We start from the raw sequence: 19,839 nt of genomic DNA, 5'->3' as shown, positions 1-19,839 counted from the left end.
CTTAGGGTTTGCAATGAAGCCAAGCAGTTGGGTGGCAGAACTTTCTTCATTATCTAGTTGCCTCTGGCTTTTAAGGGGAAGGCCTCACCAGGTGTGTGGTAGTATAAGAAATAAGAAATGCCTTTGTTTTTCTGCTTTGTTTTATTCTTTTCATTGCTACTGGTAATACATAGACCACTATTGGCCTAGAACGACATCGCTGTTTTCTCTATGAAGTGATGTTGAAAAGGAAAACTGCAACCTGCTCCTTAAGCCAAGCCAAAGGCAAGTTATTGTACTGAACAATACGCCTCAAAGAACAATTGCAGTAACAAGTATGACCCAAGACTTCTGATTCCAGTTCATATTCCTAGGAGGGTTTGGAGGACAGGACAAAGTTGCCACATTGGGGAGGGGGAGAAGGAGGAAGGAGAAGGAGAAAATCTATGCTTTGCTTATGGGAGCTTCCCCCCGAGTCTGGGTCACAGGCCCATCCCTGTGCTAAAGGGACGTTACGGAGGTTGATTATGCCCTTGTAAGACACGGCGAGGTTATCACCCTTGCATGTTTACGTTCTTGACTCTGGGGCAAATCTTTTCAGCAGTGGTCTGGTGAGTTGCATTTCCATCTTAAAATCTGAAGGATGTAACTTAACTATGCATGAATCACTTCTGAAGCATTGGGAGGCCAGCCAAACCCCAAATTCACTTGTGTTCGTTTGGGTTTGTTCATAACCAACTATGCATGTCTGTTGCACCCACCCCTGTAGGACTAAGTAAACCAGTGGCTCCCCTTGTGTGCCAGCCTTCTGTAGCCTTCACACCTCACGTGGCCCTGCCCCAGGGAGCTTTTTCCTCTGTCCTCCCAGCATCCTGCCAGGAGCTGGAACTGGGCATCAGCAGTCCTATGACCTGCTCATTATTCCTACTTCGCTCTCTTTTTTCTTTCTCCTTTTTTCTTTTTCTTTCTTTCTCTCTCCCTCCCTCCCGTCTTTCTTTCTTTCTTTCTTTCTTTCTTTCTTTCTTTCTTTCTTTCTTTCTTTCTTTCTTTCTTATTTTACTTATTTGAGAGAGAGAGTAAGCGAGCGAGAGAGAGAGAGCATGAGAGAGGACAGAGGGAGAGGGAGAAGCAGATGCCCCACTGAGCAGGGAGCCCCACATGGGGCTCAGCCCCAGGACCCTGGGGATAATGACCTTAGCCGAAGGCAGACAGGTAACCAACTGAGCCTCTCAGGCGTCCTACTCCTACTTTTCTTAAAACATGAACAAGACACTTAATTTCCTCAAGCATCATCTTTCCCCCATTAGAACAGAACAGCCCCATCTTGCAGTAAAAACACAGTGTGCCTTAAATCTGCTGCTTCCATGTTTACAAGCACTTTGCTCGCACACACCTTCATTTAAACTCCAGAGCAGCCTCTCTCCCCTCCCCCAACCGAAGTGTCACTAATCTCATATCTCCGATATCTGGGACCGTGAGGGTAGGTGTTCCTGACATGTACATTTTGGATACATAATCTTTTTTTTTTTTTAAGATTTTATTTATTTATTTAACAGAGAGAGAGAGCACAAACAGGGGGAGGGGCAGAGGGAGAGGGAGAAGCAGACTCCCCGTGGAGCAGGGAGCCCCACCCAGGGGCTCGATCCAGGACCCTGACATCATGACCCGAGTGGAAGGCGGACACTTAACCGACTGAGCCACCCCGGATACGTAATCTTTAGAAAGATAACTAACAAATACGAACTTCAGATATGTAGTTTTTATTTGGTCGTCTTCAAAGCTGTTCTCAGGGGGCAAACGCACTTGTACTCTCATGTTACAAAGTTATTTTTAAACAGCAATGACGATGTAAAGTCAGTGATATTATGTATCTTTTGACGGAGGAATGTAATAAAACGTATCAGGGAGAAACTACTGTCCCTGTACAATGAAGAGCATTTGCAAGTCGTGCTCTTCCTTGTTGCCTGTTACAGCAAAACACGAAGTTCTGCGAGGAAGAAGCCTTGACTGGAGTCCACAGCCGGTCGGTTCTGATGCTGAGGGTTCTGATGGCAGAGCATCTAGGCGAAATGGCCTGGCGTTGTGGAAGAGTTCCTGACTGGGTGGAGAACAGCTCCTTTAATTTAGATTTTGCTTTACATTTGTACATTAATACAATAGTTTTGGAATCTTAGTCATTTGTTGGATATTTCCCTTCAAATAATCTTGTGTCTCGACAGACTTTATAAAAGGGTGCAAACTCTTTCGCACTTTCTCTCAGTCCTCTTTTGTCCACTAAGATAGGACCAGACCACTTTGGGCTGGATCTTTCCAGATAGTACTGGGCATTTATCCAGTTGATTTATTAAAATATGAAAGTTCTTATTAGGGCAAAGCAATACAGGCTCATTATTGGAAAAATGAAAAAAAATTCAAACAAAAAGAAGAATATAAACAAAAAGTCCCTTCCCTCCATCTCCCCTATCCACTCTTTTTTTTTTTTTTTTAAGATTTTGTTTATTTATTCGACAGAGATAGAGACAGCCAGCGAGAGAGGGAACACAAGCAGGGGGAGTGGGAGAGGAAGAAGCAGGCTCCCAGCGGAGGAGCCTGATGTGGGGCTCGATCCCAGAACCCCGGGATCACGCCCCGAGCCGAAGGCAGACGCTCAACTGCTGTGCCACCCAGGCGCCCCCCCACCTATCCACTCTTGAACATGCCATTGTAGAACTTTCAAGATCTGAGTCTGCTTTCATACACACAAATGCACGAGCACACATAGGCACAAGTTCATATGTAGTTTTTATATTATGATCTATTTCAGTTCTGCAAACTTCTTTTTAAATAACAGCGGCATTAAGATATAATTCACATACCAGAAATTCACTTTTAAAGTGCACGAGTCGGTGGTTTTTCACGTATTCACAGGGTTGTACATCCATCAGCACTACCTAATTCCAGAAGATTTTTATCATTGCAGAAGGAAATCCCATCTCCGTTAGCAGTTACTCCCCATACAATATGTAGCCTTTTGTGTCTGGCTTCTTTCACGCAGTTAATGTTTTCAAGGGTCACCTATGTTATAGCATATATCAGATCAGATTCATCCATTTTTATGGCAGAATGATATTCCATTGTATGGATAGACCATATTTTGTTAATTCATCAGTTGGTGAGCATTGCACTGTTTTCACTTTTTGGCTCTTATAAATGCTGCTATGAACATTAATGCACAAGTTTATGGGCGGTTGTTCATTTCTCTTGAATAGATACTTAGGATTGGAATTTCTGGGTCACACGATAACAGCATGTTTAAGTTTTTGAGGAACTGCCTAAGTGTTTTCTAAAGTGTCTGCCCCATGTTACATCCCACCAGCAATGTATGAGGGTTCCAATTTCTCCATACCCTCACCAACACTTGCTATTATCTGTCTTTTTGATTATAGCCACCCTAGTGGATGTGAAGTGGTACCTCATTGTGGTTTTGATTTGCATTTCTTTGATGACTAATAATGTTGAGCATCTTTCCATGTGCTTATTGGTCAATTTTTACATCTTATTTGAAGAAATGTCTATTTGAAGAATTTTTTCAGTCATCTAATTTTTTTTAATGGCTGAGTAGTAGAGTACTTTATTCTGGATATGACTCTCTTATCAGATACATGATTTGCAAATATTTTCTTCCATCTTTGGGTTGCCTTTACACTTTTTTGATGGTGTCCTTTGAAGTACAAAAGTTTTAAAATTTGATGAGGTTTGATTAATTTTTTCTTTTGTTGCATGTGCTTTTGATTTCACATCTAAGAAAGCATTATCTAATCCAAAAGCACAAAGATTTATTCTTATGTTCTTGTCTAAGAGTTTTATAGTGTTAGCTCTTACATTTAGGTCTTTGATCCATTTTGAGTTCTTTTTTTTTTTTTTTTTTTTTGTATGTGGTGTGAGGTAGGCATCCAACTTGATTCATTTGCATGTGGATAGCCAGCTGTCCCAGCACCATTTATTGAAAAGATTACTCTTTCCCCATTGAATAGTCTTGGCACCGTTAAAAATGGTGGAAATTGAGTGACCATAAATGTAAAGGTTTATTTCTGGACTCCCACTTCTATTCCATTGATCTATATGTTTATCCTTATGCCAGTACCACACTCTCTTGACTGCTGTAGGTTTGTGTTAAGTTTTGAAATGGGGAAAGTGTGAATCCTCCAATTTCTTTCATCTTTCTCAGGATTGTTTGGCTGTTCTGGTTTCTTCATATTTCCACATGAATTTTAAGATCACCTTGTCAATGTCTGCAAAAATATCACCTAGGATTTTGGTAGAGATTGTGTTGAATCTATGGACTGCTTTAGAGAATACTGCCATCTTAACAATATTGTCTCTCAATCCCTGAACATGGGATGTCTTTCCATTTCTTTAGAGCTTCTTTAATTTCTTTCAAAGATGTTTTTTAGTTTTCATTGTACTTCTTTTGTTTTATTTATTCCTAAGAATACTATTCTTTCTGATTCTATAGTAAATGGAATTGCTCTTAATTTCATTTTGGGATTGTTCATTGCTAGTGTATATAAATACAATTGATTCTTGTACACGTATTATTTTGTATACTTTTTTCTGTTAAAATATTGTGAACATCTTTTACGTCAGAAAAAATAGTTCTATAACATCATCTTAGTGACCCTGTAATATTTCACTTTAATATTTTATTTAATAAAAAATATTTAGGGGGCGTCTGGGTGGCACAGCGGTTAAGCGTCTGCCTCCGGCTCAGGGCGTGATCCCGGCGTTATGGGATCGAGCCCCACATCAGGCTCCTCCGGTATGAGCCTGCTTCTTCCTCTGCTTGTGTTTCCTCTCTTGCTGGCTGTCTCTATCTCTGTCGAATAAATAAATAAATAAAATCTTTAAAAAAATTTAATAAAAAGTCCACTATAATATTGTATCTAACCAGGTCTTTACTATTAGACATTTAGGTTCCTTTAAATTAAAAAAAAAAAAACTAAAATACCTCTGATACATACTTGCCACTAAATCTTTGCAAGCTTTCTTAATTACTTCCTGGATATAAATGTCCACAAGTGGAGTTGTTAGGGCAAAATACACGCACACTGAAGTCATTTACTAAGCACTGCAAACATTGCCCACCTGAGAAGTTATAAGGATTTCACTTCAACCAAGGCTGTGATACTGGATTCCCCTAATTCTCTGTTTTATTGCTTTAAAAAAAATATTTCCTGGTTTGATAGGTGAAAGATGAGTCTCATTGGTGCGTTGCTTGCATTTCAATTCCCGGGAAAGTCAAAACAATTTTCATATGTTTATTAGCTTAGAAAAGTTTTTTTCCCTGTTAATTATATTAGGTTTCTTAGTCTTGAGTATTCCACTTTTTCTTAGTTTTGAGGAAACAATTTATATATTTAAATTATTAATCCCATGTCCTGCATGGTAAACATTTTCTCCTCGCGTGTTTGCCGTTTTTCTTTAGTTATGGTGCCTTTGGATGTACAAAACTTTTAGTTTCTCTGTCAACTTATTAGTCTTTGTGGCTTCTCCTTTTGGTGCTACAGTCACAAATTCCTTTCCCCCTCCTTTTATTTTTGAAGAACAAACAGAAGATTAAATAGGTACACGGCCGTCTAGCACATATCCTACTGCTTAATAAATACGTTGGCCACTTCTGGCTCCTTTCAACTGTACTATTTTTTATGGCTATCTCAATCTTTGCTCAAGAACGTTCTCACCCTCCCTCTTTTTCCCATCTCCTTCCTTCACAGCTCCAATCCTACTTCCTTTGAGGCACTTCGGTCAGTCCTGGCCCAGTCCTGGCCGGCAGCAGGGACAACTTCCCCTGAATTGCTTAGAGCGCCTAAGAGGGCTGGATTTGGGGGAGATATCCTGCAAGGAAGACCAAATCTCGGCCCCGGGATGGGCGTACCCTCTGCTCTGACGCCAGCTTGACAGCTCCAGTAATTCGCTCAACTCTCTCAGTTTATCTGTATAATTTAGCAGATTGGGCATCTAAAGACTTTCCTCCAAGTGTCTCCGCAGCTTGGCAAACTGCGACCTGCGCTATTGGCCGTCTCTTAAATGTGTCTGTTCCACCACTCCCCATTCCCCCTGAGCTCCTTCGCTCCCAGACTCCGAATGTGGCTGTAGTGCCACAGATATTGTTGGCGCACGGTGTTTGAGAAATTGACGGGGCTTGTCTTTTGACAATTGAGACGTCCGGGGAATCACAACGTCTTTGATATAAGTTCTGCAGGTCGTGCCAGTTTGCTCTGATGTGTCTCTGACCCAAGCCTTCCCCCTTGTCCGAGGTCCAGAGCCGGCTTTCAAGACTGGTCTGAGACCGTGAGCAGCTGGAGAGGAGAACTAGCTGATTTCTGAGCGGGGCGTGGGAAGGTGGGGCGGTCCCGGCCCCCGCCGCAGCCGCCAGGATGAGAGCCCGGGAACGCCTTTCGCTCTCCCCGCCCGCGAAGTTTGCAGGGCGCAGCGCGCTGCAGAGACCGGGTCTGCGGGCCCGAGGCTGGGCGCTGTCAGTTCCTGCTCGGTTGGGTGCCGGCTCCAGCCGCCGCAGGTTCCACACCAGAGACGCCGCCTGCACGCCGCAGGCTCCAGGCGCGCGGGGCGGGGGGCGCGGATCGGCCGCCGCCCACACCCGGGGCTGAGCTCTCTCCTCCCGGGAGGATCCTGTGCTGCAGGATGGCGGCGGCCGCGCGGGCTCCAGGCTGGGCATCGAGGCCAGTCCTGCTGCTGCTGCTGCTGCTGCTGCTGCCGCCGCCCGCCGTGAGCCCCGCTCGCGAACCCCGGCCCGCGGTCCGGCTCAGCCTGCACCCGCCCTACTTCAACCTGGCCGAGGCGGCGAGGATTTGGGCCACCGCCACCTGCGGAGAGCGGGAGCCCGGCGGCGCGCGGCCTCGGCCCGAGCTCTACTGCAAGTTGGTGGGGGGGCCCACCGCCCCGGGCGGCGGCCACACCATCCAGGTAAGGTCCCGGGAGCCAGCGGGGGGTGGGGGTGGGGGCGAAGGGCGGGCCCCCTCCGCGCGCTGGCCAGCGACCCGGAGCAGAAGGAGGGGGCTTTTTCCCCGCGCGCGCTAGCGATCCCAGACGACCGGGAAGGGCTCCCCCAGGCCCCGCGCGGGCCGGCGACCCAGGGAGGTGGGCTCGGTGCCCAGGAGCGATCCTGAGGGAGCTCCGCCCTTGCCAGTTCGCCGCCCGAGGCCCGGACCAGTAGGGCACGCGAGCTAAGTGAAGGCTGAGGTTAAGTTTGCGGCGCAGAGGAGAAAGTCCCAAGGTGCGCTGCGGGGTGCATGGAACCGCCGCCCCATCCTGCCTCGTCACTCAGGTAGCGCCCGGCCAGGCCATGAGTGCCCCTAGGCTTCACTGGCGCGCCTCCTTCCAGGCCATTCTGTCTCCCCGACCTTATTCGGGGAAGTTGGTAGCAGTGGGTTTCCGTGGCGTGTTTGGAGAGAACTTTTAGGTTATGTCGGTAGCATCACTCCGATGTCACGGAAAAGATGCACCTCACCGCGCTGCCCGAAGTGCCACCGTTCAGGGCCACAGGGGTGAATGAGACTTGAAATGGGCAGAGATGGACGCGGCGCTCAGGGTCCGTGAGGCTCAGCCCGCGAACACCTGGCGTAAACGATCGTGTTGCTGGTGCTTAATCAGCATCTGCAAGTGTGCCAGGTCTTTACACACGCCCCTCACAACAGCGCTGGGAACCGGGGCGGGTGAGCAGGTTAAGAAACGTGCCTGAGTCTTAACCTAGAGCAGCGGAATTTGAACCCAAGTCCTGACTTGAAATCCTCTTTACACTGAGCCGTAATTCATAATTACCTCCCTCGTTCTACTGGAAAATATTGCTGAGGAATGGGAAAGTGCTGCCGGGAGGGGGAGTAATTTTGGAGCTTGGGCTCCAGAAGCAAAAGATTGTCATTGAGAATCTAGGTCAGGGTTTTAGAAACTCTTGTTTGTGCAGTTCCATAAACGACAAATTGTTGAACATGCAATGCCAACATGTGCTTATTTATTTATGAATTATATGCAAGTATCGCTTTATTAATATATTGTGTGTACTAGAAAACAGGCAAGAATAGAAATAAAAAGATAAAATAACAATGATGAAAATACTTTCAATTTTCTTTATTAACAACGCCAAATAATTTTGCTTTCTCTAAATATTTCTGATTGTGTATAACTTTATAAATACACACATGCAATTAGGTATATCATTATTTTTGACAAGTTTAGTTTAGCACCCATGATCCAGCAATTCAAGGTTGGCTTTACATTAATAGTTGAAATTAGTAGTTGTCATAGCTGAAAAGATACCTTAAAAATATGTAGATTCAAGGAGAAGGACTACTGCATTGACCAGTGAGCTCCAGAACTGGCTACATAATTCACAGAGCCCAGTGCAAAATGAAAATGTAAGCACCTTGTTCAAAGATTGTGAATTTCAAGATGGTGATAGTAGAGCATCAAATTAAGTGAGGGGCCTTTTGGAGCATGGGATTCAGTGTAACTGCACAGGTCTGATACTGTCTGAATTCACTAAATCATGGTACTCGTATTTCTGCCCCATCCTTCAATTATTCTAAAAATTTTTTAAAGTAGACACTTGGCCAGTCAATGTTTGCTTTTCAGGTGGCATTCAGTACTTCCTGATAGGAAGGTATTACGTTTTAATGGTTTAAAAAAATAGATTAAAAACTCACTGCAAGTAGTTTTTTTGGAAAATATTAAAATATATTACAAAATTCTGTGTTCCTGTTTTTAAAATGTCAAATAGGAGAACTTTTAGAGTAACCCAGTTCCATCTTTTCAGCCACAAAAAAATGAAACATTTCCAAACATCTATTTTCCAAAACACTCTTTTCAAAGTGTACATTTCTTAGAATAGTACTTACTTTTTCACACGTTGTTGAAACAACACCTTTGGTAGGGACCTCTATTTTTTGTGAATATTTATCAGGGAACGTATTACTGGAAACTACTTGTCATCCCGGAAAAAGCAAATCTGGAATTTTTGTGAAGAAAATATGTGTGACTTATCTTTAAATTTCAAAATCTTTTAAGTACTTTACCGTGAGATAAGCAGTGAATCTGTCATCAAAAGAATTTCTTTGTCACTCCTCATTTTAGTACAAGGTTGGAACTGTTCGGCTATCTAGGAGAATAGAATCTGCATGCCCACATAACCAGGCCCACGTAAGCTTTGTTGGGTCATGGTCAGATGAGAGCCTGGTGGAACCCCCTCCTCCTCTTCCCTTGGGCAGACAGGACCATTGTGACCAGCTGACTTGTGAACAGGGTAAAGGCCCTAAGCAGTCTGCACATTAAATATTAGTCAAACTGAATTTCTTCATTTTTCAGTAAAATAAACATGTTTTGATATTCCCTTCTGGCACCCCATTGGATTGCCTGGCACATCCAACTTTGGAGACAGCTGTTCTGACTTTGGGAAGAGTAAATGCAAGGGAAGAAATTTTCAACTGTCTCCTCTCCCCTAGATTTGCCCAGGAATGGGCCGACCTTCATTCTCCTCACCTGGCATTGTGTGTGTGTGTGTGCGTGTGTGTGTGTGCGTGTGTGCGTGTGTGCTCATAGGTTGATACTACTGTCTTGGAGGTCCAGAAAGGTCTTACTTTCTGTTCTGATTGAGTTTCCAGGATAGGTCCCTAAACCTTGGTTCACAGTCCTAGTAGAGTAGGAAGTGGCTTTTCTGAGGTCATTCAGCAGACTGCATTTCTAGGCCAAGCTATAGCCTGTGGAAAAAGAATGCCATCTGGTGTTATACCTTATTCCTCCCTAAAAATAAGGGGTGAATAAGAGCTCTGCTGAATAGTGCTTTCTGCTTTCACAGCTGAGGGCTTGAGAAGATGTACTGATTGCTGATGTGAGAGGCTTTTACCTAATGAGGACAGAAGTGTGTTGGAGACAAGACCCGGGAAGGGGAGTTCTAGAAGCTGGGCTTTTAGATGCTCACTCTAGCCCAGTGTTGGCAGCCACTGGTGTAGACCCGCCTTTCAGGAAACTGAGGGGTGATGGTAGAAGGGTGGAAGATTATGATTGAGCAATTGCTTGTACCCGAGCGATGATGATCTTGAATCTCTTTATGCTCAAGAGGGGAAATGGAGAAGAGTTAATTAAAATAGTTCTGTTTCTTTGAGCTTTCTAAAAATAAATCTTTAGGGCCAGCCAGGATTTAGAATTTCAGGCCAGAAGGATTTTGCCAAAAATGTAAAAAAATGAATAAAAGTCGCATCTTAGAATAAAGCCTGGGCTTATGGTCCTGACCTATAATAATAATGTTGGTTCTTGAATGGTAGCATGCGTCAACAGGTAGGGCATTTTAAAAGTCTGAATTTTGTTTATCGTGTGAAAAATGTTCACTGTGGTTTCTCTGGACTTAAAATTCATTAAATAAGATTTTTATAAACGTGTTACTGCTCAGACATTAAGTTTTCGGTGTTTGAGAGCTCTTTGGTTCAGGGATTTTGTCTGTTTGATTCACACCTGTGTCCCGTGCTCAGCACAAAGGCTGGACCAGTGTGTGTGCTAAATATTGAAGCAAAAGATGGTGGAATGAAGACACAGCTCGAGACTGTAAAGAAGTTAATGTAAAGAATAGACCAAAAAATGCACAAATTAATTCTATTCTGCTCAGAAGTTAACTACACTGAATCTGTCCTACTCTATGCTTCAATTTTAAATGCTTTCTTACCTGTGGAATCCAAAAAACGTTATTATTTACTGACATCTGATAGAGATGATGGTAAAATGTAAGTGGAAGGTTGTCTTGAAAATATAACCTTCTGTTTGGTTTAGCTTGGCACACACTCTACACTCACAAGGAATGAAATGAGTATGTTTACCAAACATACGACGTTGATTTTGTACATTGACAGTTCAGCACATCTTATATTCCTTCATTGCAGTATAATTGATGCACGGGAACGTGTATCTAGCCTGAATGACAGTGGTAGAGAAGTGCACACATGTGAATTACAGCCAAGAGCAGGAGTGCTCGCCACAAACCAGTCTAGGTTGTGTGTTTGGGTAACTTGGACTAATGGCCATAAACAGGAAACTCAATTTCACTAAGGCTGTTTATAGAACCATTGTGAAAGAGAAACCATTTGTTAGCTTCAACAAGGGCCTTTTCCTTTGTGAAACTGATAGGAAAGTCTTGAGCAAGGACTGAGAAATCAAAGACATTTACTATTCCATTGATATATTTGTAACAATTCTTAGCGATAAGAGTTATTTTGAGACTTCAGACAAATGACTGCAGTCAGCAATTTAAAGATGAATGATCTTTTTAAAAAATGATGTTCCTAATAGTTTTGGGTGAACATTAACCAAAGTTTAGCAATGAAAGCTTATGTGCAAATCATTTGAAGAAGAGAAACATAAATGTTTTCCTTTGGAGAGCCATGTTCCCTCACCAGCAAAGGAACATGGGTCCACACGCAAGAATGTCAGCAACTTAAATTTTTGCTTCAACAAATCACAGATTACTGGAGCTCGTGGATCTTCAGGGTTGTGGAAGGTGAATAGTTGGAAGTGGGAATGTTCAGTCCTTGAATTGTGGGATTTTATCTCATGCTCTGAATTACTCGTGCTGTTAAGAATGTGGATCATTTAATCTGAGAAAAAGAAGTATATAGTCATAGGGAAAGAGAAGGACAAAAGGTTATTAATTTCGACCCCTCGCTTATGAGACGGCCGTACTCAGCCCATTGCGGAAAGTTAGCTGTGTTCATTTTACATCTTTCGTGCATGTAGGAACGTGAAAACCACACGTTTTCTTCATATTTTTTCACCAAAACTAGATTGAAGTATGTGAGTCATTTTTAACGGTTTTATTGAGGCCTGATTTAAATACTATAACATGCATCCATTGTAGGTGTGAATTATATATTTTTAAATAAATTCATAGAGTTGTGCAACTATCACTAGAATCCAGTTTTAGAATATTTCCACCAGCTCCAAATGTTCTCTTGTGTCTACACACTCAATTTCTGCGTCTATTTCCACTACTATGATTTCTTTCTCTAAAAATTTCTCATTTCTGTAAATTTCATATAAATGAAATTATACAACATATAGGCTTTTGTGTCTAACTTTTTTTTTTTAAGATGGGGAGGGGATGGTAGGGGCCGAGGGAGAGGGAGAGCGAGAATCTCAGGCAGACTCTACACCCAGTGAGAAATTGGACACGGGGCTCAAGCTCATGACCCTGAGACCAAGACCTGAGTGGAAATCAAGAGTCTGACGCTTAACTGACTGGGCCACCTGAGCGCCCTTTTTTGTCTGACTCCTTTCACTTGGCATAATGATTTTGAAGTTCTTTAATATTGTTGTATGATTTAGGAGTTTGCTTCTTTTGATTGCGGAAACTAGCATGCTGTTTTATAGCCATACCTCATTTTCTCTATCCAGATCATGGACATTTGGAGTGTTTTTAGGTTTTGGCTACTGTAAGTAATGCTGCTATGAACATTCACAAGCAAATCTTTGTGCGGACATATGTTTTCAGTTTTCTTGGGTTGATTCCTAGGAGTGGAACTGCTGGATCACATAGTAAATTTATGTTTAAGTTTTTGAGAAACTACCAATTATTGAAATGGAGTACTGATGTCTCCGACTAATGTTACGGAACTATTTTTCCCTTCAGTTCTGTCAAATTTTGCTTTATGTGTATTTGAAGCTTTTCTGTTTGGTATAGATATATTTACATTGTTATATCTTCTTGAAGGATTGGCCCTTTTTTCAACGTGTAACATGTGTCTTTATCTTTTGTAACGATTTTTTTTGACTTAAAGTTTACTTCGTCTGATATTAGTGTAACCACCCCAGCTCTCTTTGGATTACTATTTGCATAGAATACCTTTATCTATCCTTTCACTTTCAATTTATTTGTGTCTTTGGATCTAAAGTGAATCTCTTATAGATCGGTATCACGGTTGCTTTTTTTTTTTTTTTTTTAATCCATTCTGCAGATCTTTGCCTTTTCATTGTTGGGTCAAATCCATTTACATTTAAAGTGATTGCTGATAAAGAAGGCCTTACTTCTGCCATTTTGCCATTTCTTTTCTCTATGTCTTATATTTTGTGGTTCCTCAATTCCTCTGTTACTACCTTCTTTCGTGTTTAATTTCTTTTTCTAATGAACCATTTTTGTTTCCTCCTCATCTTCTTTTCTGTATATTTTTCAATTATTTTCACAGTGGTTACTCTGGGGATTACAATTAACATCCTACATTTGTAACAGTCCAGTTTGAGTTGATACCAGCTTAGCTTCAGTAGCATCTAAAACTCTGCTTCTCTACAGGTCTGTCCCCGCTCTTTAAGATGTTATTTTCACAAATTAGATCTTTACACATTGTTGCCCATTGATATAAATATGTAATTATTGTTCTGTGCATTTGTTTTGTAAATCATATGGGACAAACCAAAAATCCAGTAATGCTGGCTTTTATATTTATCTACGTAGTTAACTGTACTGGTGTTTTTTATTTCTTTGTATGGCTCTGAGTTATTGTCTAATGTCCTTTCATCTCAGCTGAAGGACTCCTTTAGTGCCTCTAGCCTTTCGGCCTTCAACAGGGCAGGCCTACTAGCAACAAACTCCTTCAGCTTTTGTTTATTTGGGAATGTCCTAATTCTCCCTCATTTTTGAAGGATAATTTTACCAGGTATGGCAGTCTTGACTGACAGTTTTTTCCTTTCAACATTTTAAATATATCATCTCAATGCCTTCTGGCTTCCATGGTTTCTGATGAAAAATAAGTTGTTAATCTTATTGACGATCCCCTGTATGGGGATAAATTGCTTCTCTTTTGCTGTTTTCAGGATTTTCTCTTTGTCTTTTGACAGTTTGATTATAATGTGTCTTGGTGTGGATTTGAGTTTGTCTTGTTTGGAGTTTGTTTAGTTTCTTGGATGTGTAGATTCATGTCTTTAATCAAATTTGGGAAGTGTCAACCATTATTTTTTCCAATATCCTTTCTGCGTCTTTTTTGCTTTTCTGCTGGGACTCCCCTAATGTGTATATGGGTCCATAGGTCAAGGTCCTACAGGTGCCTTGAGCTTTGTTTATTTTTGTTCATTCTTTTTTCTTTCTTTTTCTCAGGCTAGATATTTTCAATCAATTTATCTTTAAGCCCACTGGTTATAACTTGTTGTAGGTTTTTTTTTTTTAAGATTTTATTTATTTATTCGACAGAGATAGAGACAGCCAGCAAGAGAGGGAACACAAGCAGGGGGAGTGGGAGAGAAAGAAGCAGGCTCGTAGCAGAGGAGCCTGATGTGGGGCTCGATCCCAGAACACCAGGATCACGCCCTGAGCTGAAGGCAGACGCCTGACTGCTGTGCCACCCAGGCGCCCCTGTTGTAGGTTTTTGAATAGATTCCAGAGTTCTGAAAATGTTCATTTTGACAGATTTTTTTTTTTTTTTTTTTTTTGGTGAGATTAGTTGTTGCTTTAGTGGAGGAACATATCCTTGAAGCTCTCTCCTCTGCCATCTTTGGTGACATCCTTACATCTTCTTTTTTGGTGCTTCCTTGCTTTCTGGTACCACAACATGTTCCAGGGCCATTTTTAATTTTTTTTTTTTTTTTTTTTTTTTTGCTCCTGCCTTGGAACCAACTGGTTTTTCAAAGAGCATTGTTTGTTTGCCTATTATGGGTATGGGTGTTTAGAAACCAAGATCTGGGTGTGAGGTACCGTTTAGTAAATGCTCATTGTTACTAGTGTATCATTGCTTTTAGAAATGCTCATTGTTAATAGTGTATCATTGCTTTTAGACCCTCTAAGTGGACAGAACTAAGAAATATATGCATATCTACTAATTTCTATATGCACACACATCTACACTGGAAATGCAATTGATTTTTGCATATGAATCTTTTATCCTATGACCTTGCTGTAGTTTTTTTGTAGACTCTTCAGTATTTTCTACATACAGAATTACATGTGTTTCATTTTCTCCTTTCCAATCTGTATGCCTTTCTTTTTTTTTTTTAACTCATTCATTCATTCACAAGCATTTATTAAGTGGGTCTTACATGCCAGGCATCATGCTTGATGCTGAGGATGCAAAAATAATCCAGACATGATCTTTCTGTAGATGACTAGTGCTTTTATGGCCTAATTTTCTTAAAAGACCAGGGAAATTCCTATGAGGGAAAATAGAGTATCATCTCATTGAATATATCATCAAATTACTCTCACTTAGAGATGAATAACTCTGGCTCTACAATAATGTAGAGGTGAGTTGGAATTCTAACTCTATAGCTCTTTGACCTTGGAAAATTGCATAACCTCTGTTTCCCCATATATAAAACAGAATTAATAATAGTGTCTATCTCATACATTTATTGGGAGGATAGAAAGCACTCAGCATATATTGTGGCACACAGGGCTCAGTAAATGTGTTTTTTCATGGCATGAAAAAATTGTTAGGAACTACAACAATTATTTTTCATAAGTCATTTAAAATTTTTGAGTAAAAAATTGCTTTTTAAAAAGATCTTATTTATTTAGAGAGAGGGAGCGAGAGACTGAGTAGGGGGAGGGGCATAGGGAGAGGGAGAGAGAATCCCAAGTGGACTCCACGCTGAGCACGGAGCCCTACGTGGGGCTTTATCTCACAACCCTGAGATCATGACCTGAGCCAAAATCAAAAGTCGGACACTTAACTGAGTGAGCCATCCAGGCACCCCTAAAAAATTATTTCGATAACGTACAGTGTATTATATATTGAACATTTCGGCATGCTAAATAATCACAGGCAAAGTGACTTTTATAGAATAACAATGTTAAATTGTTTTGATACTGTGTTAATAACAAGTTTAGATATTATTTGTTTACACAGGGACACATTTTTATAGCAATTAAGGAAATATGTTGGGGGGTGGGCAGCCACGGAATTGGACAAAGAGCAGCTGTCCAAGCAGCCAGCCTTGGAGACAGAGGGGCTGCACTTCCTGCACGTCACGGCGAGTCCCTGCCTAGTCCCTATGGCTGGTACATCACCTGCCGAAGGTGTTCAGCTGCATCCTTCTCTCTGCGGTGTTTCAGAAACTTTCCACCCAGCTGAAGCCTGGAGGCAGAGGCAACTGGACTGCTGTGGAACCTGATGTTGTCGTTAAAGGACAAGAGGCTTGGGCAGCTGATTGTTTGAAAATGCAAGAGGAATTAAATGCACAGGGTAAAAAGTATAAGGAAAAAACTAAGAAGAACAAACAAAGGAGACAGAACATTGAAATGTGAGACAGTGTGCAAAAACGAAAAAGGTACAAAGGAAATGTAAGAAAGCCCCCAGAAGAAGAAAGCGCTGGGCTTTCTATTTCATCGGTCATCCTGAAATGAAAATCTGACAGAAAGCCTTTGCAGGGAGGTGATTACAATCCTTTGCCTGGTGAAGGAGGTGAAGCCTGCTCCTGGAGACCTGGGCGGAAGCCCATCATCTGGTAGATGAGGCTGAGAAACTTGTTAGTATAGCTTTTGTAATTAGCAAGACGAACCCTTAACCCTCAATTCAGTTGCCCTATGCATGCTTTTCACAGCGACTAGCCATGGGGGGGGGGGGATTATTTCTGTTCTTTACTACACCTGCATCTGTAATGGTTGATGTCAGCATAGGACATAGACATCACCACCAGCAGTAGGAGCACTAAAGCCAGTGACTGCGTTCATTGAGTTCATAGGTAATTGCTAGTTAGTAGATAAAGCCCCGGGGTGATTAACAGTCTTGATAAAAGAGATCTAGTAATGGTTCTTCAAGTTAGAAGTCCCTGCTGATACAGCAGTCTCTGTGACAGGTTGTGCTGAAGAATGTCTTTCTTATAGATGGTGAGCCCACCAGTGAGGATTTCTGATGCAGAGAGATGATGGGGTTATTTCTACATTTTTATTGTTATGTACAGAACTTTGAAGAAAAAGAAACTATTTAAAAAATGCAAAGAACATTTTTAGCATCTTTATTAAATTCAAGGAAATTCTTTATGAACTTGAATTTGTCTATCAGACATTAAACAACTTTTTAGCATTCCAAAAAAAAAAAAAAGGGTAACATTTTGGAGGAAGGTAGTCATTTGTTACGGTTAATTTTGGTGGCAATACTATATTCTTCCAGATTGTAAATTTTTTTTCTTGTTGTGATTTAGGCTTTCATGAAACCTGCATTAACCCCTTGCTCCACGTTCTGGAACCATTTACCTAGTAGGGAAAAAGATTCATTAAATGGTATCTCAGTGGTCTTAGCCAATGGAATTGACTGTATACATGGGCTCCTGGCCAAGGGACATGTGGGGGCTGAAATCCAGCCTGAGCAAGGCTGTATCTGCTCAGAGGCAGTAAACCTTTTATCTGCTTCATAAAAAAAAGAGCTTTTTGCATGAGCTAGCAGGGCCTTGATTAGATCCCTCACGCCAACAGGGTGGAAAATGCCCTGGGGAAAGCCAACTCATTGAATCTCATGTGTCCTGCCATTTCTTTCATTGTCATAAACATATTGTATTTTCTTAGTGGTTTTTCCATCCCAGATGCTCAGGAAATACATGTGAAATTAATTAATGAACATTAGCTAAAGAGAAATATGGGTTTTAATGAGATTATTTATGCATAGCTTAACTGTGAGAAGTGGGAACAAGAATTCTCCACTACTTTCAAGTTATACCCTATACTGCATACGCTGTGCACAGAAACGATACCAAATAAAGAGGCAGAAGGGTGAGCAGGGAGAACAGCCTAGTGCAAGGTATTAACTGAACATACACTTACGTAACACTTACTGATGCTTGGCCCTGTTCTAAAGCTCCTAATGTGTACCGACCTCTTCATCCTCACTGCCGTTTGTGAAGGGGGTGCTCTTAGCGAGCTCATTTTACAGACGAGGGAACTGAAGCACAGAGAGGTTAAGTGATTTGTTTAAGATCAGAAAGCCAGTACATGGTACAGCCGGGGGGACTCTGGCTGCCGAGTTCATGCTCGTACCCAGTCTACTATGCGGCCACTGCTGAGCCGGCTACTCCTCCCTCAGAGTGGCAGCCAAACAGGGCGCCATCTTGCTAATGCCATTCATTACCTTGGAACCATTCTCTGTTCATGCCTGGTGTCCTTATTAGCTAGATCTGGAGCTCTCTGAGGGTGGGGCCACATTTTCCTGCTCATGTCCGTCTTCCCTGTGGCTGCGTCCTAGACCCTCTGTCGATGCTTTTTGAAGAAACTTCCAAAGGGCAACACCATCACAGAATTTTCCTATTGGAGCAACACCTGGATAGAAGTGCTGCTTGACAAAAAAAAAAATACCTGAATTTCAACAACCTGTCTTTGGAAGGCAGGTGTGGCCCTGATGCGTTGAATTTCAAAGTAGAGATGCCTGACAGAGCAGCGACAAGAGGCAAGAAAGGATCCTTCCTTTACAGATTTCAGAGGAGGCGGGGCCCTGCCAACACCTCGATTTCGGACTTCTAGCTTCCAGAACTGAGACAAGATGTTTCTGTTGTTCTCAGCCGCTCAGTTTTTGGTGCTTTGCTCTGGCAGCCCTGGGAGACGAATACAGCAACGGTTCATGTATTTGGGCTGCCATAACAAAATACTATAGATTGGGTAACTTATAAACAACAGAAATTTATTTCTCACAGTTCTGGAGGCTGGGAAGTCCAAGGTCAAGGTGTGGGCAGGTTCAGTGTCTGGTGAAGACCCACTTCCAGTCCACGTATTTTCCGCTGTGTCTTCACATGGTGGGGGAGGTGAGGGTTCTCTCGGCGGCCTCTCTTATAAGGGCACTCAACCCATTCAACTCATCCTCATAGCATCATCTTAGGGGTTAGGACTTAACATATGGAACTGTGGGGGAGGGTGGGCACATATATGCAATCCAGTGCAGTAACTTTAACTTTAAATCAGATAACCAGTCTCTTGGTCCGCAGTACTTACTGACTATTCGGTGTGTGAGTTATCTGTGTGTTGGAAGAGTGAGGATAAAGGGCACCGCGTGAGGCTCCCTGGGTCGTTCTAAGCTCTCTGCTCTTGAGACTTTGTAATCTGGCAACTCAAAGTGTAGTCTCTAAATAGAATGAGGATTGCTCCTGGCTGAACAAATATTTAGGGATCACCCACCTTGAGGCATCTTTAAATATGAAGACCATATCAGAAGGGCATAAAGTAAGGATTGACTAACGCAGGTGAGATTGGGTGAGTTTGGGGACGATGGGTACACGCATACTGTGAGCCTTGGACCCCTTTTGCAGAGCCCAGGGATTGGATGATTCCTTCACCACTAGTGAGGGCTCAGGAGCTATGTTAGGGGAAGGGTGCGGTGGGATTGTGAAATGAAAGGCCCAATTCCCTATGTTCTGGGATTGGCTCTGCAGAGACTAAATATTGCTGAGGATTTGTGTGCACAGAAGACATTGGTGGCAAAGATTCTATGCAAGGTAGTTTGCATAGTGATTTGAAGAGAACAAAAATGTCAGACTTTCAAATTTTCCTATTGTCTTCTCTGTTTCCAGGTGGCTTTCCTGTTTCACGGTGACAGCTGATCACTTAATGTACCTTTAATGTGATCTTGAGTATTTTTAATGAACCAGAAAAACTCACAGAAAATGGTGGGAGACCTCATTAGGAAAATCTCTTAGTAAGATCGTCATGAACTAGTTGAGTTTTTTTCTTCTTTTGTTTTATTTCATTATCTTTTAGGTCAACTTAGTAGACTTTTTTCTGAGTAAAAATATTAGCTGTTGAAGTCACTCTTCCTAATAGTAATAAAATCTTCGTTCTCTGTCTCCGAGCACCAGGTAACTCTTGGTACCTCTCATATACTTGGTGTTACCTGCAGCCTCAATTTTCTTTGATCGCTTGCT

At 42.1% G+C, this 19,839-nt stretch overlaps 1 protein-coding gene and 1 pseudogene across 1 annotated transcript in view; both read left to right on the top strand.

The window, feature by feature from the left end:
* Positions 1-6,660: 6,660 nt before the first annotated feature.
* LAMA3 (laminin subunit alpha 3) overlaps positions 6,661-19,839 on the top strand; it is a 254,054-nt gene continuing 240,875 nt past the window's right edge. The window contains exon 1 of the mRNA XM_040632383.1: positions 6,661-6,942. Coding sequence (XP_040488317.1) covers positions 6,661-6,942 — 282 coding nt within the window. The remainder of the gene's footprint in view (positions 6,943-19,839) is intronic.
* LOC103664843 lies at positions 14,653-16,531 on the top strand (annotated as a pseudogene).

Source organism: Ursus maritimus, unplaced genomic scaffold, assembly GCF_017311325.1.
Source record: "Ursus maritimus isolate PB19 unplaced genomic scaffold, ASM1731132v1 scaffold_18, whole genome shotgun sequence".
NCBI lineage: Eukaryota > Metazoa > Chordata > Mammalia > Carnivora > Ursidae > Ursus > Ursus maritimus.
Note: the sequence above shows the minus strand (reverse complement) of the source record. Positions and strands in the feature narration are given on the sequence as shown.